The sequence below is a fragment of the Cladophialophora psammophila genome (genome assembly GCF_000585535.1).
Source record: "Cladophialophora psammophila CBS 110553 chromosome Unknown aczJe-supercont1.24, whole genome shotgun sequence".
Lineage (NCBI taxonomy): Eukaryota > Fungi > Ascomycota > Eurotiomycetes > Chaetothyriales > Herpotrichiellaceae > Cladophialophora > Cladophialophora psammophila.
This window is the reverse complement of record NW_006912945.1, coordinates 83976-108442: the sequence shown is the minus strand read 5'-3', so window position 1 is coordinate 108442 and position 24467 is coordinate 83976. Positions and strand designations below refer to the sequence as shown.

At 51.7% G+C, this 24467-nt stretch overlaps 9 protein-coding genes across 9 annotated transcripts; 4 read left to right on the top strand and 5 right to left on the bottom strand.

The window, feature by feature from the left end:
* Positions 1-199: 199 nt before the first annotated feature.
* A1O5_11156 (uncharacterized protein) lies at positions 200-1283 on the top strand (the record flags this gene model as incomplete). Its single annotated transcript, XM_007751729.1, has 3 exons — positions 200-422; positions 478-560; positions 624-1283. The coding sequence occupies 3 exons, from the start codon at positions 200-202 to the stop codon at positions 1281-1283; spliced, it is 966 nt and encodes a 321-aa protein (XP_007749919.1).
* A 740-nt stretch (positions 1284-2023) lies between these two features.
* On the top strand, positions 2024-5389 carry A1O5_11155 (uncharacterized protein; the record flags this gene model as incomplete). The annotated part of the gene is made up of 1 exon (XM_007751728.1): positions 2024-5389. One exon carries the CDS (start codon positions 2024-2026, stop codon positions 5387-5389), a length of 3366 nt encoding a protein of 1121 aa, XP_007749918.1.
* A 3816-nt stretch (positions 5390-9205) lies between these two features.
* On the bottom strand, positions 9206-9973 carry A1O5_11154 (uncharacterized protein; the record flags this gene model as incomplete). Its single annotated transcript, XM_007751727.1, has 2 exons — positions 9206-9734; positions 9771-9973. 2 exons carry the CDS (start codon positions 9971-9973, stop codon positions 9206-9208), a joined length of 732 nt encoding a protein of 243 aa, XP_007749917.1.
* A 2134-nt stretch (positions 9974-12107) lies between these two features.
* Positions 12108-13022, top strand: A1O5_11153 (uncharacterized protein; the record flags this gene model as incomplete). Its single annotated transcript, XM_007751726.1, has 2 exons — positions 12108-12513; positions 12586-13022. 2 exons carry the CDS (start codon positions 12108-12110, stop codon positions 13020-13022), a joined length of 843 nt encoding a protein of 280 aa, XP_007749916.1.
* Positions 13023-14892: 1870 nt separating this feature from the next.
* On the top strand, positions 14893-15174 carry A1O5_11152 (uncharacterized protein; the record flags this gene model as incomplete). Its single annotated transcript, XM_007751725.1, has 1 exon — positions 14893-15174. The coding sequence occupies one exon, from the start codon at positions 14893-14895 to the stop codon at positions 15172-15174; it is 282 nt and encodes a 93-aa protein (XP_007749915.1).
* Positions 15175-15756: 582 nt separating this feature from the next.
* Positions 15757-16407, bottom strand: A1O5_11151 (uncharacterized protein; the record flags this gene model as incomplete). Its single annotated transcript, XM_007751724.1, has 1 exon — positions 15757-16407. The coding sequence occupies one exon, from the start codon at positions 16405-16407 to the stop codon at positions 15757-15759; it is 651 nt and encodes a 216-aa protein (XP_007749914.1).
* An 810-nt stretch (positions 16408-17217) lies between these two features.
* Positions 17218-17715, bottom strand: A1O5_11150 (uncharacterized protein; the record flags this gene model as incomplete). The annotated part of the gene is made up of 1 exon (XM_007751723.1): positions 17218-17715. The coding sequence occupies one exon, from the start codon at positions 17713-17715 to the stop codon at positions 17218-17220; it is 498 nt and encodes a 165-aa protein (XP_007749913.1).
* Positions 17716-18832: 1117 nt separating this feature from the next.
* On the bottom strand, positions 18833-20146 carry A1O5_11149 (uncharacterized protein; the record flags this gene model as incomplete). The annotated part of the gene is made up of 1 exon (XM_007751722.1): positions 18833-20146. The coding sequence occupies one exon, from the start codon at positions 20144-20146 to the stop codon at positions 18833-18835; it is 1314 nt and encodes a 437-aa protein (XP_007749912.1).
* Positions 20147-20547: 401 nt separating this feature from the next.
* A1O5_11148 (uncharacterized protein) lies at positions 20548-23337 on the bottom strand (the record flags this gene model as incomplete). The annotated part of the gene is made up of 1 exon (XM_007751721.1): positions 20548-23337. The coding sequence occupies one exon, from the start codon at positions 23335-23337 to the stop codon at positions 20548-20550; it is 2790 nt and encodes a 929-aa protein (XP_007749911.1).
* Between the last annotated feature and the right edge of the window lie 1130 nt (positions 23338-24467).

Genomic DNA, 24467 nt, shown 5'->3' with positions numbered 1-24467 from the left:
TCAGCTGGCACCAGTCTGAGAAGACTTGTACTCTTTACATGCGGATCAGCTTTATATGGCATTGAGCCTACAATCTGAACACCACAACCTCGTCCAATAACTTGCGGATTGAGTCTGTGATACACGAGGCTGATGTGTGCTGCAACTGCAACAGGAACCCCTTGTCTGACGCCTGGACACCACTCCCAATCTCCCCATCATGGTCCTCCATAACCCCAATAACTGGCATTGGGTCAACAAAGATGCGGGCCCCTGGGCTAGAGAATATTTAGACAGAGAGGTCCAGAAGGTTTCGGCGGAAGAGGATGGAGTGTCGGCAAAGATCACAAGACTAATCTCGATGGACGGCGATGTGGAGGTCAGCCAGCGGAAGGGCAAAGTCATCACAATCTTTGATGTCGCGCTGCAGTTAGAATATGAAGGTACAAGCCTTACACTAGTCGGGAGTGGGAAAGAAATGGCTCATTCGTTATGCAGGCAAAACCCAAGAGGGCACTGATGTTAGTGGGAGCATCAGAGTCCCTGAGTGTGCTTATGATACGGAGCCTGACGACTATGTGGTATGTTTCACATCAGCTCAGCGTGCATGAGTCGGCCAGGTCATGACTGACAATTTGGCGCAGTTTGAAATCGATATTTATTCGGAGAAGAAGGAGAAACAACCCGTTAAAGATCTCGTCCGATCGAAATTGGTCCCTCAACTTCGACAGGTGTTTTCTAAACTCAGTCCTGCTCTGATCGAAGAGCACGGAAAAGATCTTCAGCACGCGCCGGGCTCGAACCCATCGAGCGGCTTCGCAACGCCCACATGGCATCCTGAAAAGGAACGCAAGCCCTTGTCCCCCGCCCCTGTCACAACCTCCACCAGCGGCAAATCGTCCATCAACACAACTACTGTCACGGCGACCGATGAATTTCGCACAACCGCGGAAGAGATGTATCAGACGTTTACCGATCCTCAACGGCTCGCAGCGTTCACACGCGCACCTCCCCGGCTATTCGAAGGCGCCAAGGTTGGCGGAAAGTTCGCCATCTTTGACGGCAATGTCACGGGGGAATTTGTCGACCTGCAGCCACCGAAGAAGATCATCCAGAAATGGAGACTAGCACAATGGCCAGAAGGACACGAGAGCACCCAGGAAATTTTCTTCGACCAGAACGACGTTGACCGCGTGACCAATATGCGCGTGACCTGGACCGGAGTGCCGGTTGGACAAGAGGAAGTGGTGCAGAGAAATTGGGAAGGCTACTACGTTCGCAGCATCAAGCAGACATTTGGGTAGGTTTTGATGACTAGTTCAGCCGTTTGTGCGCGCCGTGCTGACCGTGTTACCAGCTTCGGAACCATTCTTTAGGTTGTTGTTGCCCAAGCAGGCCTCAGGCTGCATTTTTATAAAAGCAAGGCGACCGGAGTGATGGGATCGGCCAGCAATTGCATATTCTAGGTCACTTTGTACCATTCTAGACTTCTTGGAGCGGAAAAGCCTAAGACATGAGCCCACGCAAGGACAAGATGTGAATACGATTGAATGCGGTGTTCTACAACAGTACGAACAACGTACAGTGTTTGGATCATTTTCTTTTTGCTTTTATTTCGCGCGGCCCTGTTTTTACGATGCTCGAGAAGCGCCAGTCCCGGGCGATCGATTCATGAGTGCGTGATAGGGGTAGGGAACAGGGAACAAGCATCAGTGATGACGGTATCTCGTATTCAGCTCGTGAAGCTGCCATACGTCATTTCCCGCCTTTCTCATTCTCATCCGCATGAAGTCAGTCTACTTGCACCGCCACACCCAAGCATACCTCAACACACCTCGACTGCTACACCTCGACTGATCCCTTTGTTCGTTTACAGTACTTCATCATCGTCTGCGTCTTTTCACTCATCAGATCTCGCTGCCTTTCGCTGCCTTGCTCTCCCCATTCACCCAGCTGGTTGAGTTGAAGGCAGTCTGGCTGCGAGAATACATGCTTCGGTCTGCGCGACTCTGCGGCAGGTTGAACTAACGAAGCATCGACCACCATGGCCGAACAAACCGCCTCCGCGCCGGCTACCAAGGTTCAGACAAGCAGTGCCAATGAGACTGATCTCACCACCACCCTCGATCCCGCCCAGCGCGCAGATTTGACCCTCCTCATTGCCCGCATCACCGGGTCAATGCGCAAAGTGATTCTCGACAACTTCAGCTCGACAGCAGGACTGGACAAGAATCTTCTCCAAGAAGGTCTGACCGAGGATGAGAAGATGATGGCAGTGGACCCTGCAAAAGCCGATGTCGCTGCCTACGACCGCGAGCGGAAAATGAAGGCCGAAATCGACAGAGATCTGGCCACGCTAAAGATGAAGAATCTCAAGAAGAACTGCCTGAAGGCCTTCGATGAATGGCGCGAGCAGGTCATCCTCCGGGTTGGCCGGGTTGTCAACAGTGAACCCGCTGCTCAAGAGCAAGTTCAGAAGGGTGCCGATGCTGATGTGTCAAAGCCTCCAGCACCAACAACCACCGCTGAGGTCATGGAGCCTGGGACCAGAATGGTCAACTTGAAGTTCAAAGACCTGTTCCCCCCGACCAAAACTCCATTGACGAAACTGCCCATGGACAAGCGAACGCTGGTTCTTCATTCTCTGCTCCTGCTGCTCCTGTCCTTGGAGCACTACAATGCGTATTCTCGCATTCTGCTACTCAACTTGACGTCATCACTGAAACTGCCCCTGAAGGCTTTTGAACAGGACGAGTACGCCACGGCTAAAGGTCTGCTCGAAGCGGCGAAAGAGCTGACGGCTGACGAAGAGAAGATGAAGAAGATCAGGGAAAATGAAGAGACCCGAAAATGGAGAGTTCGTTATGCAACAGCGGCCGGAGCTGCAATCCTCGGCGTCACTGGTGGCATGGCTGCACCCCTTGTCGCTGCAGGCGTCGGCTCGGTCATGGGCGGACTCGGACTCGGCGCCACCTCCGCGGCTACTTATCTGGGCTCCGTGGCAGGAAGCGCTGTCCTCGTCGGTGGACTGTTCGGCGCGTATGGTGGACGAATGACGGGTCAGATGATGGACTCATATGCGCGCCAAGTTGAAGACTTCCAGTTTCTGCCCGTGCATGGCAGTAGTGACAAGAAGACCAGCGAAGATGAGGCCAAAGGCGCGCAAGAAGCTAGCGAACACGACCACAAACTTCGCGTCACCCTTGGCGTCTCAGGTTGGTTGACCGAGAAAGAGGAGGTGGTCAAACCCTGGCGTTCCCTGGGTACGGGTGCTGAAGTCTTTGCGTTGAAATATGAACTTGAAGCATTGCTGAATTTGGGAAATGCCATGAACGGCATGGTCCAGTCTGCGGCTTGGGGATATGCGCAGAAAGAAATCATATCACGGACCATCTTCGCAGACCTTGCTGCGGCGATGTGGCCAATGGCCCTGATGAAGGTCGCAAGGGTCGTTGACAACCCCTTCAGCGTTGCCAAAAGCCGTGCCGACAAGGCCGGTGAGGTTCTGGCGGATGCACTGGCCAATCGCGTCCAAGGTGAGCGGCCAGTTACGCTCATTGGATACTCACTCGGTGCTCGCGTCATATACACCTGCCTTATGAGTCTGGCGAAGAGAAAGAAATTCGGAATCGTTGAGAATGCCGTCATGATTGGCTCCCCAACGCCCAGCGATACCAGCGACTGGAGAGTTCTCCGCAGTATTGTCGCTGGCAGACTTGTCAATGTCTTCTCAGTCAATGATTACGTGCTTGGATTTATGTACCGCACATCAGCTATTCAGTATGGGGTGGCCGGCCTACAAAAGGTGGAAGGTCTGAACACCGTCGAAAACTTCGATGTCTCGGAAGATGTCAGCAGCCATCAACGCTATCGCTATCTTATCGGCGCTATTCTCAAGAAGATTGGCTTTGAGGATATCGACATGACCGCCGTTGAACGAGAACAGCAAGAGCTAGTTGAGATGGAAAGGGAAGAGGAGAAAGAATCCCGTGCTGCGCAGAAAAAGTGGCTCCTCAGGAGGGAGTCCCATGGCGGCAAGGTAGATGAGGCCGCCGAAGGAGAAGCCGAGGCCGAGGAATTGGAAAAGAAGATTCAGGAGCGGACGACGAAGACCTTGATTACCAGGGTTGTCGAGTACTTCTACGTGCCGAGCGCCCTCACAGCGAAAGATGCGCAAAATGCTGCCGGCAATCTACAGCAGGCTGGACAAGGCCCCACCAAGGCTGGCAATGTTGCAGGTCAAACTTCCACAGAAAGCTATGCAACCTACATCTACAAACATCTGCCGAGTATGCCACATATCAACCGATCCAGTTTCAGCGCGATTCAACAAGCCAGTCCCACCGATGCCGGCGAAATCACGGGGCAAGCACCTAAGAATGGCAATGAAGGAGCAAGGCAAGCGCAAAGCTACGTTAAGCAAGCCTCGCAATACCTCTCTTCTCTGCCTAGCATGCCTTCCTTTTCAGGTGGTGGTCAAGATAGGGCGGGAAAATTCCAAGCACCACCTAAAACAATGACTGAAAAAGCCACAGACTCTGTAAACAAGACAGCGGAAAATACTACTTCCGCTGCCAATGGCACAGCAGCCACACTGTCCGATATGGTCACACCGACCATCAAGAACACACTGAATCCCAAGGAAAATCCTGCAGTACAGTCCACAAAGCGTACTGTGCGCGAGGCACCTATCATTCACCAAGCGAAAGATCGCACACTTGCTCCAGTGAAGAATAAAGCATGTGAAGTATCTGAAGCAGCAGGGACGACTGTGCAGAATACGACTCAAACAATACAAGGGGGTTTCGATACCACGACGGGCAAAGCTGATGAGACGGCGAAAGTAGCAAGAAGAGGAGCCCAAGGCGCTAGTCAAGATGCAACACATGGTGCTCAGGACGCAGCGAAGACCGGGAAGAACTATGTGTCTAGAGCAGCGGCCTATTTGCCTGGCATACCGAGCATGGGATTCGGAGGTGCCGGCAAGGGCGAGAAGAAAACCGCTCCGCCCAAGCTCGCGAAGAAATCGTCTGAGCCGAAGAAGAGCGTCACAGCCAGATCAGCACAGGACACACCATACCTTGGGAAGGCACTGTCAGGAGTCAAGTTCCCACCGCCAAAGCTCGACAGAACTCCATCAGGCATCAAGTCACCGCCACCGAAACTTGACAGAACTGCCTCGGGCATTAAATCGCCGCCGCCCAAGCTCGGCAGAACTCCATCAGGGGTCAAATCTCCGCCGGCAAAGCTCGACCGGACGCCCTTTAGCATTGAGTCACCACCGGCAAAAATCCAGCGCGTTCCGTCTGGCGTAAAGTCTCCTCCGCCAAAAGATGAGCAGGCCTCTATCAGGGGTTCCCACTCCGCCCACGTCGGTCCCGACACCGAGCCTCATCCAGCAGGTCAGTAGTGGTATGCGATCGCCGCCGCCAAAGTTGGGGCCGAGGAGGAGCTCAAGTCAGCAGGCTCAAAACTCTACAGCCCCGAACCCCGCAGCTATTGGCAAGAGGCTGGCGAGTCTCTCCCAGGATGCTGCGGCGGCGGGGTATGGAAGGTCCGTTGGCTCCAGACAAGGAGAGGAGTCCACGAAAGCCAAAGAAGACGAGAAGAATGCCACAGGTAGCGCGCGGCGGGCCAGCGGTGGCATGATTTCGGGCTTGGGACGGACGACTGGCTTCGGAGGGGCCTGAAAAGGACTGAACAGAACGGGCCTCAAAGGAGAGAAAAGTGTCGTAAAAGATGAAATCTAACTTGCGTCTACCCACCTATTTTGTGCAGACGAGATCTGGCAATAGGTATCTATCGTTGTATCTCGGGAAAGAGGGGATATATCAGCATGTATGTACTATATACAGAGTAGGTAGTCGTGTAGACAGAAAAAATCGAGATAATGTGATATTTTATGCACTGATTTCGAGGAGGGTAAAGTGATACATATATACAGAGTGTATCGCTTCCCTCCTTCACAATTGAGCAACCTTGGTATCCCTCTGGGTATATCTGGCCTTGCTAGCGCCTTGCGACCTATCAAGGGACGGCACTTCGCTCACATCACACCGGTCCCTCCACACACTGCACCCCGGTGAAGATCACATTATCAAGCGCAAAATCAATCTCATTCCCCGGCACCAAGCCGGAACAATCCCAGATCAGCGAGAACACCAACTCCGAACATTCGGCAAGGAAGTCCAGGGACTCGCTGCGTCCCCACGCCGGCTGCGCCGTGTCGCCGAAGAAGTCGATAAGGTCGGTGTTGGACACGTCGCCGACCTGGAGCGTCAGGGAGCACGAGGAGAAGCCGGCTGCGGGCGGCGGGTTTGCCACATAGGGGACGGCGTAGTCGTATGTGAGAGTGTAGAAGGTGTTCGGGACGAGGTTTGTCAGGTTTTGCGAGACGCTTGAGATGGGCGTGCTGGAGACGCCGCGGAAGTATCTGCGCGGAGTGCGTCAGCTACTAGTACCCTTGAGAATTGAGGCGTTTGTTTGCAGCGGAAAGAAAGCGGGGAGGGGGGAAGAGACATCCAAATGGCCAGACACAGAGACGGAAAGGATACTAAGAGATACATACACGAATTTCACACCGTCGGGCGTGTCGTAATCCGTCCCGCTGTTCTGGTCGAAAAACGCGTTCCCAGAGACGGTCCAGTCGCCGCTGGTGGCCTCCGATACTCCTATCGAGTCGGAGGAGACGTCTTCGAAGCTGCCGTCCGTTATGAGGTCCTGTGGAGAAGATGCGGTGGTTAGCTAGCCATTCTGGGATATTGTTACCCTCTACTGAAGGGGTCAACAGGATGCTGAATGGATACGTACTGCCGTTGTCGAGGTTGGACAAGCATTTGTGGGACAGGCGGATGATGCGCTAGTCGTCGTAGTTGTGGTGGGGGTAGTAGTAGCAGTAGTCTGATGATGTTTGAATTACCCTTCCATTTTCTATAAGAAGCGAGGAGATACAGTACTTACAGGTGTGGTCGTAGTAGCGGTTGTTGTCTGTCAGGGTATTTAGCCGGAAGATCTACAAGAGATGGACGACTTGTCTAGAGAGTGTTGCTTACGGTTGTGGCGATGGTGTTGGTAGTAATGGGCGTCTAGCGAAGTTAGCTTCTTAGAGAGAAAAAAAGGATCTAAGTACATCCTTACCGTTGTTGGTATGGTGGAAGTTGTCGTTGTCGTTGTCGTTGTCGTTGTCGTTGTCGTTGAAGTTGAGGTGGGAGTTGTGGTTGAAATTACGGTCAGGGATGAGGTCGAGCTTGTGTAGATAGAGACACTAGAGCTAGTGGTGGTCGAGGAGCTCGTAGAGCTTGTATTGTAACAAGGCAAGGTGGCTGTGCTGTGCTGGGCTGGTAGAGCGGTGGCAGGGAGGAAAAGTTGTCTAGTCACATGTCAAACCTAAATGGGCTGGCAGAGAGGGGGGTGCGGAACAGTTTACAGTGCTGGCAGTGTGCCATTCATTAGTTTAAGCAGAGTATCATGAATTCAATGGTTTTGATGCCGTCAGTCTATTCTTGAGTGTTTTGTCAGTCCTGTCCTGTTCCTCGATGCTGCCGCTGTGCTAGGTGTTCGTAGCCCTAGCCGCTGCCCCTCTGGTTGGTGTTGGTAGTGTTTTGTCAGTATCAACCAGAAACGCGTTCTCGATTCCCGATCTGCTGGACAGGCCTCTGTGCGTTGTTGCACGTGCATGCCGAACCCTGAAGTGCTCTGTTACAGTATATATTCTCGAAGTATATATTCTCGATGAGCTAGCGGTGCTCGTCCCTGCCTCGAAAGAAGTAGTAGGAGGGACACTGGTCCCGGCAGGTCGAGAGTATGTTGTCCCGGGGTCTCTTGTGGTTGAGGTTTGGCTCGTTGAGGAAGGCGGATATGAAAGGGAGGGCACGTGAGTGGTCCACAAGCTGACACTTGGAGAGGTTTCCGGACCAGACGGGCTCTTCGAATGACTTCTTGAATGTGTTGTTGAGGACCGTATAGATGAGCTTATCAGGGAACTTGTGGACTGAGATGGTGTCCACGAAGGGGTTATTGGAATACTCTGCAGATCGGCCGTGCTAGTCCAATCAAGCCAGACATTGGGAAGACCAGTCTCCGATATCGTCGTCGTCGCGTCGCCTGGAGATGTATGTCGTGGACGCCCAGCTCGTTCTGATGAATACGACCAGGTTGAAATCGAGCCGAAGGATGGTGTTTTCAAATAGCCCAAAATCCTGGTACAAGGGCAGACGAAATGGGTGTTCGTGATGGTAGTAGTGATTAGTACATTGAAATCATCCCGCTCGTCTGGCTTCTCGCCGTGACAGATTGTAACAGCAGCTGCGAGGGCCAGAAACAACGACGCAATCTTCATCCCGAAAATGGAATGGGATCAGAGGCAACTAAAAGAATGGACGGTGACAAATGTCGTCACAACAAGTGGACGGTCTTGAACAGACCAAGCAGCAATATACGTATTAATACATCCAGGAAGCAGTATCACTGCGGAGGCGTGGAGGAGATGGCTAGTTAATATGTTAGACAATAGGGGCGGTAAGCCAGGTGGGTCAGTGGGCCCGCTTCGCTTAATGACTAGCGAAGGCCTACTGCATAACATGGCTAGCGTGTCCAAATCAGGAAGCCGATTAGTACCAATGCGGAAGGCGATGGGTAGAGATCTGAGCAACAAACCGCCTTCCCAATTTCCCCATACCGACTGCCATGGAAATCTCAGTCTTAGCGCTGTCGCGTGGTGTACAGAGAAGGATAAGCGTTGCGTTGTCAAGCATTCAAACCACTAAGCTTGTCACAAAGCTTGCTCGAACGCGACGAGAGCCGCTTCTCTCGGTCCGTCTGATGTCCATCGGGGTTGCTTCTGGGCTACTGGGTACGGCGTTTCGCTAGTCATTGGATAAAACTCTCTGTATAAGCCCAGCTACCCTCTTCGGATCCATTCCGATTTCTTCCTCTCTGGATGATTCGAGCGCCTCCCCACGGATCTCAACGACGTGCTGCATCATGCATATCCCTGCATCGGGAACTTTTTTTATATACGAAAGCAGTTATTCTCATTCAAATACATATAACCAAGGCGATGAGAGTGATTACAGATCTGTTTCCTTTGGTAGGTGAAGCATTGAGTACAAATGAGTGACTCCCTAAATTTTGCGATTCGATCATTTCCCTGTCCGTGTACCTCAGTCGAAGTTCCTTCCTCAACAGATGACAGGACAAGAGCTGTCACGACTCTGGCCATTCGAACTCAATTGTTCGGAGTAAAGAACTCCAGCGGTGGCAGCTTGTAGAACGCACTTGTGTCCAGAACGTTGCTGTCTTGGATTTTCGGCGGGAATTCGTAGCTCATCACAGACCTTGGGTTTGTCGTTCCCATCCGAAAGGCGCCTCCTTTATACAGGGCCGGGTCCAGTGCGAACTCGTGCCTAAGGCCCAGGACGTGCCCCAGCTCATGCAAGAAGACGTTCTTCATGATGGAGTGATTGGTCCACCCGCCCTCCTCCACGGTCTTGTCGAAAGCACTGCAATATACCCACGGTGTATTCAAAACCTTAGCATTTGGGAAGAACGCACTGGCAAGAACACCTTCTTTGTCGCCGCCGTAAGCAAGGACAAACGCGGCGTCATCGACATCAGAAACCCAATTGAAGCTGACGCCCACGTTGTGGCTGTTCCACTCGGCGGCCGCCTTTCTCAGCTGTTTGGCTGCGTAGACTGCATCCCCCGGCGTAGGGTAGCCAGTGGCAGAAGCGGCGAAATTGATCGTCGAGCCCCAGCTTCCAGCGTGGGATTGATTTGAAAACTCCAATCACAATTGATGCAGTGGACACTGGGTTTGCTTCTTGAGTGATGCAAGCGTAGGCACGCCCAGTGGTCGAGCAGGAGCCTTGGTCTCCTCTGGAGGATTTTCGAGGTCAGCCAAGGTCAGGGTTTCAATTTTCGTTTCGACGGTATTGAGCATGTTAATTTTGAGTGCAGACCCTGAGGTTGGTTGAAATATCACCTGGTCCGACATGTCTACGGCTGTACGTGTTCTCTGCACTAGAGGTACGGGTTAGCTTTTAGTTGTTTGTTTTGCCAGAGTACCACACCAATCGTCGCTGTGATTGAAATCCACAGCGTATGGCGTATTGTATTGGGGATAGAAGGTGTGCTGTGGACTTGCTTTGGTCGGTGAACGAAAATGATAGAACTTCGATGTTGAGGTTCTGCTGGAACCATGGTGATTGAATGACTTTCGGGCCGTATGGTCTCACCAGGCTTTAGCTCCTGCTTCTGACAGCAACTCTGCTCGAGTTACCAAAAACCCACAGCCTACAGTGCCTATTTCTGGCCACATAGGTTTTCTCCTAGCAATATACGATGCGAGCTTGGCGACATCAATAGTCCTTACAGCTCCGGCATCATCCATGCGGTTTAGAGACCTCTCGAACCTCTACCGTCCGCCTAATCCAGGTTACGGGCCTGAGTTCTAAGGACAGAACAATAGTGCAAGGCTGGCTGCAAGAAACGAAGGGGTCTGGGATCAGGCCGGAGACAATACGGATTGATATGCCGCTGAAATACCGTGACCCAAGTAGAGGAAGCTGTATACCCCCAGATACGTAGGCGCTTGTATCGTACGTGATTGCCCTAGAATCAAGGTAGGCTTTCTCAGTTGCTCATCTTCGGTGTCTATCAGCAAAACCTCTCAGTTTGGTCTTGCGAGATCTATGGTAGGCCTCGTATAAATTCCGCGACGTGATGGGGCTCGTGACGGAGCTTTACGCCCAAGAAGTTGGCAGTTCAGCCGCAGTCCGAATGTGTATCATTCTCGATGTCCAGTTCACCGCAGCCAAGTACGCTGAGTATTTACCAAGAACTGGGCAGCCACCTGGGCAAAACCAAAGGATCGTGTGACCACTTTGCAGAAGCACTTGCAGCCGTGGTGAAAAGGAGCAAGCCCCCAAATGCGAACGCTATTACAATGGGAAAGGCTGAAGGACTCGTGAACCGGAAACTCGAGGATTAGGTGATGGCAGGTGCCTCAAGTAGCAAGAGCGATATGAAGAAAGAGCCTATAGTTGCGGACTCGATAGGGAAGGCCTTTGCGGTCTGGATTTTGGTGGCCCTAATCCTGGAAGGTAGATTGCTCAATGGCGTTGCTGAGTTCACAGACAAAGTCTCTGCCACAAGATAGATTTCTCTCCTTGTAATAATCGATCAAGTTACCACGGACCTTTTGTCCAAGAAATCTTTTGGCGATAATGAGCTGGTTCGAGATCCGTTCAATGCATTGAATATCATAGATGATGAAGTTGGCCGTCTTCATTCGAGTGAGCACCTGTGGTTACAGACATCTTATCGTGGTCCGTTATATTGGCCATGAATCCCCTGCTAAGTTGCTGTGGTATTGATGTCAGATGATCCCTAATTCGGGGCTTCGGTTCCGGCATACTAACTTCCTGTTGTAAAACATGTGGTATTCGCGATTCCAAGGCAATTGGCCGGAGGCGGCTGAGGAAGAGACGAGATCGTATAGGTTCCCATAGCCGGAGGTAATTACGTTGGTGGGAAAAGAGTGCCCATGCAAAGGTATCTTCAAGACCAGTTGGCCAAGGCGGACATATCCACCTTTGTCTAGTGCGTCAAGCTGAGCCCACACCACTCTCTGCGAATCCTCTGGTATTATGTGTTTCAGCTGAAAGGGGCCGCCTTTCACTTACCCCTGCGATGCCAATCTGACATCAATACCGGTCACCTCCAAAGGAAAAACGCCTAGGTCGGTCCAATTAAGCTGAATGACTCGTTAGGCTTGAGTCCAACTTCCAGCCTCTACGTCCGTAAAACGAAGAGAATGAATGTGTCGCCAGCCCCCGTCAACCGCAAACCAGCGCTGCTAAGAGAATAAATGCCCTCATAGTCTGCATTGGGGACAAACGCATTTACTCGTGACGTGATGTGTTCAATGCTCCATATTCGATAACGACATCATATTTTCGCGACGCTCACTACAACACCATGACCTCTGATTTGACGAGGGAGGATATACAGTCAGAGCAGCCACTAGATGGGCCAAACAACGTTCGTCCGCTGTCCAGCTCTCAATGGAATTTCCCACTGACTACTTTGATGGACGCAGCCATCACCACAACAATCTGAGCCAAACCATGGCAGCCCTTCCGCATCGCAGGACCAATTCAGCTATAAGTGCCATGAGCTCTCCAAATCGCTGCCAGACACAGGACCCTCGGAACTTGAAGGAGGATGCATGGGCAAATTTCTCGATATGTTCGAATTCGAGATTGGTATGGCCTGAGCGACGGCGGCATAAGAAGATTGAAGGAAAGTTCTCCCAATTTAAACTGCTCGCAAATGAGTGCATGGAGCAACTCTACGACGATGCACCGGACAATAAATTCGGCGCCATTGGATTTCTTTCTTTTGCTCGACTTCATCATCTGAACTTGCATTATTTTGAAGTGGAACTCACACGGGAACTGAAAGACCTTGAGAATGAGGAGAACACTGGAGAGACTCAGATCTTCAAGATCCGAAAATTGCTGCGCGAATATAGTAAGTGTTAACATTGCAGATGTCGCTTTCTTTGTCCCTCGTGAACTTTCTGACCCAGTCTTCTCGACCCAGATGAAGCCATCAAGGACTATGAACGCGTACTCCGGCGCAACCGCCAGCCACCAAAGGGAATATTAACATCGTTCCACAAAGCCTTGCTCCCACACTTAGAAGAACTCATCAATAAGAGTGCCTACACTTGGGACAATGATTATATCTATCTTCCAACCATTACGCAATGGGCAAACGAGCTCCTTGGCAGAATATTGGGGGCTTTGTTTGGCGGGCTGGCCCTTATCACGCCAATGCTCATTATGGCAATCAACGCATCACAAACGAAAAGCCTTATTACAGCGTCACTTGCAACTATTGTAATGGCACTCGTTGTTGCATCGGTTGCCAGTGGACCGGACTCATGGAAGGATGTCGTTGGTATCACCGCTGCTTATGCTGCTGTGCTTGTAGTATTTGTTGGAACAAGTACGGGCACGAGCACAAGCAGTTCATAGGTACAAATTGAGAAACATAACTATTCACAGACTTCAGACGCGGAGACGAGATCCCGCTGTGGTTGATTGTATCGAAAGGGATGAGGGAGAAGTTTCGTATATATCTTTTCGATATTTTGTAGAAGGCTCACAAAGACTTCGATACAGAGTCCGGAGTACTGAAGGGGTCTCGACTCCTGGGCCGAAGACAAAGAGTTTGGCCTTCCAGCTGCCAAGGTCTTGGTCTCGGTGATGAAAAGCTGCTGATGTGCGGCCTCGACAGGCCCGTCCCCCTGGACGAGCCGAAAGAATATTGGAAGGTAGTACACCAGACCCAAGCATGTCAGCAGTGATCGTCTCCTTTAGGGTAACAAGCGGGTTCTTACGAATTAGACAACCCACGTACACGCCTGACGCTGTCGTCGGCTTTTTCCTGGTCGGCTTCATATTTACATCCCGATGAGCTGTCGCCGCCAGTGGTAGCAGGTGAACGTCTTTTGAGCTACTAAAGGAAGTCTTCCGAGCATCCTCTGTTTACCACCACGTCTGAAGTCGCGAAGAGGAGAGCCTTGACAGAGGAGAGTGAAAGTGGGAGATGGTCAGCGCTGTATCAGTCTGAAGACGGATTGCTCAGGGAAGTAAATGTGTTCTTTGATGTGTTACACCCCTTTAGATCCCCTGCTGTTTTTTTATATACTTGCCGCTTATTGCTCTGAGCTCACGCAAACTCCTTGGTCCTGAATTTCACCATGTCTTATATTGGGATCCACATCAATACCCGCGAGGGTAACCAAGACTCCGGAAGACACCCAACGGGGAGACAACAATTAGACACACTAAACTCGCATTGTGAGAGTGCTGTGCATACCCGAGTGGCAAGCCTAGATCAACGAACCCGACAAAACTTTGTCAGATGTAAATCGAGCGCTGCTATCCTTTACACTCACTGACCCGCGGGTAATCAACATACCTTTTCACGGGTTGCCGATGCCGGGTACCCAACTTGTGATGGCCGGAATGCGTCTCAACTAGTAACGATCTCATACATTTACTTTCCGTGCTTGCAAACGACTAAAATTCTCCATCAATAGTCAATATTTTCATTGCTACTCTAATTTTGCGTCCTCAGCGACGACCACAGGCTCCACGAGTAAACGCACCATCAGTGTCCTTCTCCTCGGCGCCACCGGGTCCTTGGGCTCTCGTATTCTGGGCGACCTGCTCGAACGATCCTTCATCAATGTCACTGTCGTCGTGACGGACCGGAACAAACTGCATCCTATCCTCTCAAGTCGGCAGCAGTCATGCCAACAGACATTGAAACCTGCCCCTATATCTTCGTCCGGGCCACCGCTCTCTATTATTGAGGGCAATGCCACCGATTCGGATTTATTAGTTCGAGTTATACGTGAGAAGTGCATCCGGATCCTCGTCAATGCGGCAGGCCATGCTCCGATGTTCGCTCGAGGGGGTTCTAGTTCCGTCTCTGACGGAAAAAAACAGGGCTTTCAGCAGCAACAATGAAATGGCCCGTATCGTATGTGCTTCAGTCGATGTAATAGAGAAAGTCGGAAAATCAGCAGAGGCCAGCACGGCTGAAAAGAGGATAAAAGGACGGTTTATAGGGGGAATGTTGCTGTTGGATTTCTCTGAACCAAAAGGAGGAGGTGCTGATCGCCGGACTCGCCAAAAGGCTCGGTCTCTGGATGAATCGTACGTTTCTGCGTTTGCTTTCTATTTCGAGACCTCAAGACTTTTGTCCTCAATTTCACCCTGGAAAGCTTCCCTCCCATCGTTTGACGGTCTACCACTTTATCTCCGCCACCGTCCCGTGGAGTCTATCCTGCGATCGTCCAAATTTGTGGACTGGACACTTGTCTGTCCCGCGAAGATGATCCTACACTCCCGGCAGCCTAATCTACCTACTTCGTCGGCCATCGCCGGTGATGAAGGCACTTCCGTCGCAATACGCAAGAAATCGCAATCCCACACATCGCAAACCCTCATTGCGAGCATGGATGTGGCCCCAAAGTGGAGTGTCTGGCCTTTTCTCCGGGTGATACCCTGGGGCATCGGGCCGTTGCTGGAGATCATTGCAAACTTTGCTCGGTACACGGTAACTTTCGAGGACGTGACGGAATTCATTGGTGATAGCATTGTGTACGAATACTAATCGCACCAGGAGCAGAACGTTTCCAGAAACGACCACGAACGTGACCAAACTGAGTTTCAGGAGCCCGTGGTCGGAAACGAAGAACAAGCAGCCGAAAATACTGGCGAGCAAAGTGTTTTGATCGATACTAAGAAGAATGGCCTCATTGCCATTTCTCGCACTACCTGACGATCCATGAGAATGCGAGATAAAAAAGGGGAAAGAGACCGAGGGGCCTCAGATCAATTCCAACATGCACTGCTGGTGGTCTGGCATTTCCTTCCGGTGTATTCGAGGTAGGGGCATGGGAAGGGACGGCGGAGAGAGGCTTTGGGCGGGCAATGCCACAAACTGATTGCGAGATCGACAGCAAGCATATTTCCACAGTTGCTCAATCTTGATAGCGCTATTACACAATCTCGGACAGAGAACCGTGCTCGGTAGCGTGAACTATTTTCTTGTGATTAACGATGCCCACCGTCCTCAACGCAATATTTCCACTAGGAGTTTTTGCTGTTTTGCGGTAATATCTTTTCAGCCAGTCAGTGACCAGGGGCCACACCGCCACAAATTCTCCTTCATTCGAATTTGTTCGATATGTTTTCAAAGTAGTCCCAGCATTCCCAATACCACGGTGTCGGTCTCTTCCTCTGAATTCACACTGCCAATGTATCCTAGCCAGCCTGTTCCTACCTCAGCAAACACGACAGGAGTCTCTGAAGTTGCAACGGAGACAGGAGCGAAAACATGAGATTCGACAACGGAATCTTCGGTTGGCAGATACCATGCCGCACTGCTGTTGACGTCTGCAAGAAAAACGGCCTTTTGGCTGTAAGACGACGGCAAGTTGCTGCTCGGAAGTCCTTTGGCGTTCTGATTCAAAGCTACCGTGGTGCGGTGATAGGAGCCAACCTTCCAAGGGAGATTCCATGTCTTTTTGAAGTATCTGCGCAGATCGTCTGGGCGTACAAAGGAGCTGAAGAGGCCGCCTAGGACAACTCTGCCGCCGCTACGAACGAAATCGACGAGCTTCTCTGAGACGAGGTTGTTTCTAGCGGTGGTAATGCCGGAATCCGTCACGAAGATGGCTTCGGGTTTGGTGTCGCTGTTGAGTAGGTTGAGAGCCTCTTGAAAATTTGCAGCTTGTTTGACCACCGCCTTTTGCGCGATTGTATTCATCAACCGTCCATGGATTTCTTGAAAGAGATCCTGATCATCGAGGGAAAAGACGAAGACGACTCGAGAGGTTGCCATTTTGCAATGATTTGTGTAGAATACAGGTTCTTACAAAGATTCAGGATGTCAAACCAAGGAGGAGTCAAAATTGGTTGCTTCATTGATTGAATTTCAATCTAGAGCTCGAGACATGGTCAAGAGATGGCGCTGTGCCAAGACTATCCGGCCTAAGCCTAATTTGGAAGAATTCACTGCAACAGCCTCGCCTACCAAGCTAGGCAGCCTTGCCAGCCTCGCCGTTGACCTTGCCAACCTTGCCCAACGGACCAAGAGCCTCATGTGGTCTGATAGTGAATATAGAGAGAGTATCTTGCGAGGCCGCGACAGGTCCCAAAAGATTCAGGAGAGGACATCATGCTACAGCGCAAATTGTATAAACAAGCACAGTCTCGCTCATAACCAGGCACGACAGTCACAGTTAGACAGATCAAGTAATGCTGTCAATTTACGTAACCAGCGTTTTAAACGTCATAGAAGTTCTCTGCGCCATGGCTTTCTATACACAAACGCCGACAGCGAGGTCAGACATCTGGAATATTGAATTACAGGATCTGTGTGCTTAAGAGAAATGAATGCCAGCCGAATTAGGCCGTGTTCGGTGGCATTCACAAAATATAGTTAGTTGAAATCGGTTTCCGATTTTTATGAGTAGGAAGAGTGTCCCGGCGAGAAGGAGTGCTTCGAAAGGACTTGGCTGCCGAATTCCATTTCCACTTCCACTTGCTCCAATACCCTCGAAGCCTATTTTCGCTGAAACCATTTGGAACGCCTCGCTAACTATCATGCCTCAATTTTCTCAGAGAGCCTAACCAAAGTCAGTGCCAGGCATCAGAAACTCTGCAAGAAACCCTGCGCAAGACTCACAAGGATGGGTTGATCTCCCTTAACATCTCCCGTGTATTGACACACTTCGTTAAGCGTATCTTGCAAATTCTGTGACTCGCCGCCACTGCTGAAATCGATCTCGTCCTTGTGCATCACATTCAAATATTCAAGGATATTGTTACAGTGTCCCTCCTGAACGAGTTGCTGCACGCACTGGGCCACCGAATCTGTGTCCAGCTCCCCCGTACTGACTTGGGCCTGTGCATTACCTACGGCGTACAGCAGCATCTGTTGGTCCCCCTCGAGGGATGCCTTTTGGCCGAAATCGACATGCGTGTTGGCGATTTGAGTCAGGAAGGAGATGAAGTCGTTGTATTGTTCTGGAGTGATCAATGTTCCCTCGTCAGTGTCTAGCTGTTTGATCTCTCCGGCGAACTTGTTCGAGTCGAAAAGTTTGATGTCCGGGTCAGTCATCCATCCATCTCCCGTTCCAAGGTCCATGTTGAATGATGCGAGGGTCAGTTTCTTTCAAGTCCTGGTATAATTCTTTGGGGTCAGTTCGCGGTGGTGTCGACCCACAGTCTCTTCGACAAGGCTCAAAGACTTCAGACCACAACGGTAATGGTCAGCAAGATTCACCTGGAGCGGCATCAGCCCTGTATATATGCACCAATTCATGACAGCTGACTACGTAAAGCACAATTGCTTGATTGGTGCTTTCCCCTGGTCCTTCTGACATGTATGGAGACGGGAACTCCCCTGAGTAATTTATATCAACGGTCCGTAAGCCGATCGGTCCTTTATACATATAGACCTTAGTTATGAGCTTGAAGGAAGCTTATTGTAACGAGATCTGGCGTAATATATTACTTTTGATCACGGTTCAAAAATAACCCGCCAATCAACGTTGCCGGGATTGGACTCTCACCAATCCGAGGCTCATTTAAGGGTCTTCAGGAGTCGGGAATCGATTCCTTACGATCTCGGACCTGATTGGCTAGGAGGGCGTTGTTCCGGTCCCATCACATAGGCACCTTTTAGTGCTTAGTCGATTTCAGTACCATATAGACAACGCTGATAGTGCCGATCATTCCAAGCCTTGGGTCCCTCAGGAATCAAGTTCTGGCAACGCTGCCTCCAATTATGTCGTGGGATGATCTTCTCAGCATAGTCTAGCTTCCTCTTTAGAGCCCCACGGGAGGCCCTGTGGGCAGCGAACATAAGGTGAAGCCATATGTAAAGGGGCTGATTCATCCGAGGTAAACGTCTAGAAAGAGATGTGCTTGTCAGGGGCAGCGGGCAGAAAAACGAAGAATAAATGTCCCCAGTAGATCCTATGCGAGTATCCCATGGGCAAGGGTGGGCGTGGCTTTATTGTTTGTGCATTTGGGTATCTAGGGTTGGATATATCCGCCCTAGTTCCTGTTTTTTTTTTTGATGTTTTTTTTTTGGATATAGCTTGGTTTCCCCCATTTTGTTTGTCAGGCTCCAAGGAAGTAAGCACAAAAAATGATCATGTTCTCGCTTGGTATCCTCGAGACCACCGCGCTCAAACACCATGGCTTGGCTGGTGGTTAGGTAAGTAACGAATTACCTAGCTTTCCTATATTATGAGTGCTTAGCAGCCATGAGCCTTGCCCGCTGGCTCGTCCCCGACGAGAATATCTAGCCTGCCTCTGACAGTCCTGACGCTGACTGAGTTCCTATTGCTGTCGCCCTGTCGGCCCACCATGCCGCCGACAACTTTCTCCACGGCCAGGTCCTTGCCCTCAAGCTTGATGTCCCCGACGATGCCGCGCGCATCGACCGTGCCTTGGAAATTTGCTGGGTACGTGATTAGCTGGTCGCCCGCAACGGACGAGTGATACGCCTCGAACAGTCGCTCCGCAGCGATGGAGTCGACGTATACACGCGAGTTGCCGGACGCGATCCGAGTGGAGAGCATGGCTCGCGGCGCGGCGCCGGATTTAAAGGCCGCGTTGATGTAGATGCTACCGCTGCCGATGTCGATGCTGGTGGAGTTGTAGATCGCCAGTGTGCCGTTCAGTTCACCGTGGCCGACGTGGATGTGGGTCGAGCCTTGATTGCCCGAGGAGATGGAGGGGATGTCGAGCGTCACGTTGCCCCTTCCTACGTCGACGTTGGTCTCATTGCGGGCGTGTGTTAGGGATCCACGGAGGGCGCCGTTGCCAATCGAGAGTTGAGTCGTGTTAGTGTGAACGGGGCCCGGCTTGACGAAGCCCCTGCCCACTCGGATCGCGAAGGAGCCGATTTCCAGAGATTCGGGGAGTTGGCTGAAGTCGACCATGTGGCGTGGGACATCGACTTCGAATCGTGGGAGAGCGAATTCTCCCAGGATGTTGGACGGGATCTGGATCGCCGCGGCGGCGTAGGTCTTGAGCTTACCAGTAGATGGGGTGTGAACAGTAAGATGGCCGTTATCTTCCTGGACCGTGACATCTCCATCCCTGTCCTCCTTGCTCGTCTTGATGTCTAGGTCGATCAAGACCTTGTTGGAGAACTTGGAGGTTGCAAAAACAACTTTCCCAAACACTTTTGCTCCTCGGATGGACAGGCCACTCGCTTCGGTAGGCTCGAACTCAAAATGGGTGGTGCCGTTGAAGGGCTTCCACTTCTCAATAGGCGGGAATGGATGTTGATGATGGCCATCGTCGTCGAACAGCAGCGGGCTGTTATCGAGCACTTGGTGATTCATGCCGTGACATGGCCTCATAAGGTCACTAGGGTGGAAACCCAAGACGTTGCTAAGCACCTTGAGGAGCAAGAGGACGCTTAAGAAGCTAAGAGCAAGCCTGAACAGACAGGTGGTGAGGGTGGTTCGCCTCACAGGAGGTGACGAAGTGATTGGTGCTGGAAGAACCTGAATCTCGGAGACCTTCTCGTTAGAAGATCTATGGGGTGTGGCCGACATTTTGACACAGCTGGCAAAGCAAGCAGACACTGTAAGATCAGAACAGGATCGTAGAGGAAGGAATGAATGAGCGAGGGCAAGAGAGAATGATTCAGGGATGAGATGCTACGAGTGTGTAGATGGAACTTTTGCAGATGGATGCTGCCTGGCGAAGTCGAGAATGAGTTCATTCGCATCGGACCATGAGAGAGCATCATACCATCCACTATGAGGTCACTCGCGCCACCAGAAAGACCCACATATATCATATATAAAACATACGTTTATTGGCCGGACTAGGGCACTAGCGGAATTAGATCATTACTTACCACGTGACTCCCACGTGAGCTCTCTGCCGGGCGCCAAGCATTTCTTTCTCACTCTCTTCCCTCTCCTTAACTCTCTCACTCCCAACTCCCACTTTACTCCCACACATGGACGTGCTTGAAGCTCTTAAGCACCTTAACGTTCTTCGTTATCTTCAGCCGCCGCTTGGAAAAAGAGCCGTAGGCCCCTTCAGTCTTAACCTCGGACTCCCCCCTGTTGCCCCCATCTGGCTCGACAAGCTCATCCCTTTTGACATCAAAGCAAACCACATCCTCAGCCGCACTACCACAGGTCGGGTAGACCTGTCGCGTCTCCATATCACAATACAGCTTCTCGTCCAGGCTCACGAAATGTGGGCCTTTGGTGAACTGATTTTCACACAGTCGCTTTGCACTCGACCTGCCAAGCTGGCTTTTGACCAAGTGCCCACTGAAGTTGAAAGGCCCCTTGCTGCTCGCCGTATCTGCCCGGTAGGTGTCATTCAATGAAGGCCACATGAAGAGGTCCGTACCGTTGTCCCCCAGAGGAGCATCAATATCTGGGACCAACTGAAAAGTTATCCCAGGGATGCCAATGCCCTCTGGGCTGTTGTCGATCCAGACGCATGATGTCGACCCGTTCATGACTTGCTGACCCGTCTCATAGTGGTCAACATTGAAATGCGCCCCCAGGTTGCCACTTAAGCTCATCCAGTCACCGTCAAAGCTGGTGATGTTGGCGCCCGCTACACAGATTGGCCGGGGGCCGGCGTTGGTAAGATGTATCCGCTGGACTTCGGGCGGAAAGGTGAGTGTGTATTCGGGGCCTGTAGACATGGGCACCGTGATATAATCCCCGTCAAATATCTGCGAGGTGGTGTCGTTTGCCGTATAGATGCCCAGCGCCGGGAGCGGGTCAGTATATGCCCATGTCAGCCCTTCGGTAACGACGAGTCTTGCCTGCGGTATACGTGCTTGTATCGCCGCGGGCGAGGCTGGCTCGCTCTCTGAGCGCTTGTACACATCCTTGTATATCGGCTTCATTTTCTCTGCGCCAATGAATCCTCTTACGTTTCCCCAGGTATATCCTGCTGCAATCAAGCCATAGGCAACAAACGCAAAAGCGGCCTTTGCCGCGTTGTATCTCGAAAGCCGCGGCAGCAACTTTTGAAGTTGCGGCGCGGTTAGCTTCGCAAACTCTTCTCCCGACATGGCGTAGAGCTTTGCATTCTGTTTGGGAGAAATCGACTTGCCGACCATTTCCACAAATTCTCGGCCGGTCAGTTGCCCTGGCTTTCTGTAAAAGAGGATGCAGGCTTCCTCGCCGGTAAAGGCTCCCTCCTTTTTGACAAAATTCCGCACTGCCTTTCCCCAGCTTGAATATGTCTTCACGTCCGCTTTCAGTCCTGGCCTCCAAAAAATCGGGGTTGTCTTCCCGTCGCCCTTGAGTATGTTGAATCTCGTTTCCCGAGGGAATTTCAAGATCTCGTCTGCGGTCCATATGTCTTGCCACTCGTTCACCTTCTTCGGTCCTGCTGCTGCCTCTGGTGCTCCTCCCGCTGCCGCTTCTGCTCCGGGTCGCGGGTGGCGGACTACAGTTCCTGTTGACTCCATTGACTCCCCTGGCGCGTGCGAGTGTGCCGACAGTTCTCTTCCCGGCTGTGGGCGGCGAGCTGCACCGGCTGTTGACTCCATTGCCTCCCCTGGGACGGGCTCCATTGACTCCCCTAAGGCAAGCGAGTCTGTCGACGGTTCTCCTAGTCGCGGGCGGTGATGGGGGACGGGCGAGTCTGGCGGGAGCGAGTGCCCGTCGTAGATGACCTCGCCTTCGATCGCTTCCATTACCTCTCCCTCCACCCCTTCTGCCTTCGATCCGAATCTCGATCCATCTATCGCTTCCATTGATGCTCCTGCCCAGTCTTCCGACATGCCTACCCCTCCCTCTCTTGTCAATCCTTCCATTTCTTCCAGGAACTGTTCTCCCGATCCATCTATCGCTTCCATTGACGATCCCAAGTTTCCTTCTTGCAGTCCTTCCAGATATTGTTCTCGTGACCCGTCGTTCGCCACCGTCGACAATTCAGCCACCGAATCCGTTTCTGATATTGATAGCGCTTCCGCTGATCCATCTATCGCTTCCATCGATCCGGGGTCGTTTGGGGGGGTGTGATGCACAACGCTGCCCGTCGACTCCTCTGAGGAGAGGCTCATCGAGTCTGATAGAGGTCTCGGTTGCGAGCCTCTCACCGCGCCTGTCGAGGATATTTGCGACGGCGTCCTGACTTCGTCAAAAGATTCAGTCCAAGCATGTGATTGCGATCCATCTGCCGCTTCTGTCGACCACCCTTTTGATATCGATTCTGCCGAAATTTCTGAACTTTCCGATACGGATCCTCTTACCGCTCCTGTTGATGATTGTTCCCCACTAGAGGTGTACCAATCGGCAGCAGTTTGTTTTCCTTTGACCTGCTCGCGGACCCATTCTGATTCTGTCGATGTCGAGTAGTGTCTTGATATCTCTGCGCCCTCTGCGCCCGCTCCTTGCCCTGGGATATCCCAGTTTTGGTATGCCCCGCCTTCTGACGCAGGGTGATTTCTGAAGCCTGGTCCTTCCCACGGCGGCCTGCCTGAGTAGGATGGACCCAGCGACTGCGGCCTTCTCCTCGAAGATAATATAGGATTCAACTCTTCGAGCCCTGATGCCTCTGACCCAGCGAGGCTTCGAAGTGCGGAAGAATCCGAAGCGGTGCTTCCCAGGGCCGAAAAGAACTCCGTTGACCCTGATGATGAGGCGAATCTGCCGGCTGTCTGACCGAGCACTTCGGCATCCGCTGCTGCCAAACCTCCGCTCATCATCGCCGCCTCTGCAACCCCGGCGCCTGCGGCGGCGACTTCTCCACCTACCATGGTTGCCGCTCTGGCGACAGAACCTGCTGCACCCATCACGCTGGAGATGTGTTAAATAATTCGACCTGTCTCCAAGGAGTGTACCTAAGTGACGGACCAACGTATAAAAGAAAGGATGACATGTTCAAGCAAATGGGACAGGGTGGATTTATAGAGTGCAAGCAATTCAGTCATTAGGAACTAGGGACAAGAGCGATCGACGTCCTCTTCGGAGAACCAAGAATGTGAGGAAGGGCGATGTGGGTGAGATACCCAATCCAGAGCAGAACCTTTGGTTCTCTTTCAAACCTAAACCGCTGGCTCCCATTTTATGTTTGATCCACGGTGCAAATCCTGGGAAGTGGAGACTGCCTAAAGTTAAATGATAATAGAACGTGAGGCATTTCAGGCGACTTGGCCATTTCCGCCAGGTGCTCAACTTAGCTAGAGACGGTTGGTCATGCTTGAGAGCGAACCAAGGGTATGATGAACCTTTTCACTCGGAATCCGCTTCCGCTTAAATCTCCATGAGCTGACACAAGGCTGGGCTGATATCCCGGGACAAAGCAAACTTCCTGCAATACAAGCCATGAGTAATACTGCTTCATCAACAACAAGTGGCCCTTCGCATCGCGAGAGACATCGAGGCTGAGCAGACTGGGACAGAATGAGGTCTCCATGTAGGGCAACAGTGGACTTTTGCCAATATTGTTGCTGCAAAGCTTCTCCATCGCTTTTAGTTTTCTCCAAACGATGAAAATGCACGGCGTACGCCTTTGCAAGCGAAACATCTTGACGCTTTACGATGCGATCAGGTACTGGATTAGATCCCAAGTGGTCGTGCTTCATGGTGACGTCCACCCCTACTTTGTACCCCCCCCCACCCCCCCCCCCCCCCCAATACGAGCGACATTCCAACGCCCCAGAATCGAAGCATAATTGAATTGTAACAAGGTAAAGTGGCTGTGCTGGGCTGGCATGGAGGAGTAGCGGGGGAACGATTTGGCTGGTCACACGCCAGGATAAAAAGGACTGGCATTCTGGCTGTGGCTGTGAGGGTGGAAGGTAGGAAGGACTAGCTGAGCATTCAACGAGGAGAGCGAGAACAACAGACAGAGATGCATGCTAGTAGGCGATCGTTGCCAGCGTGC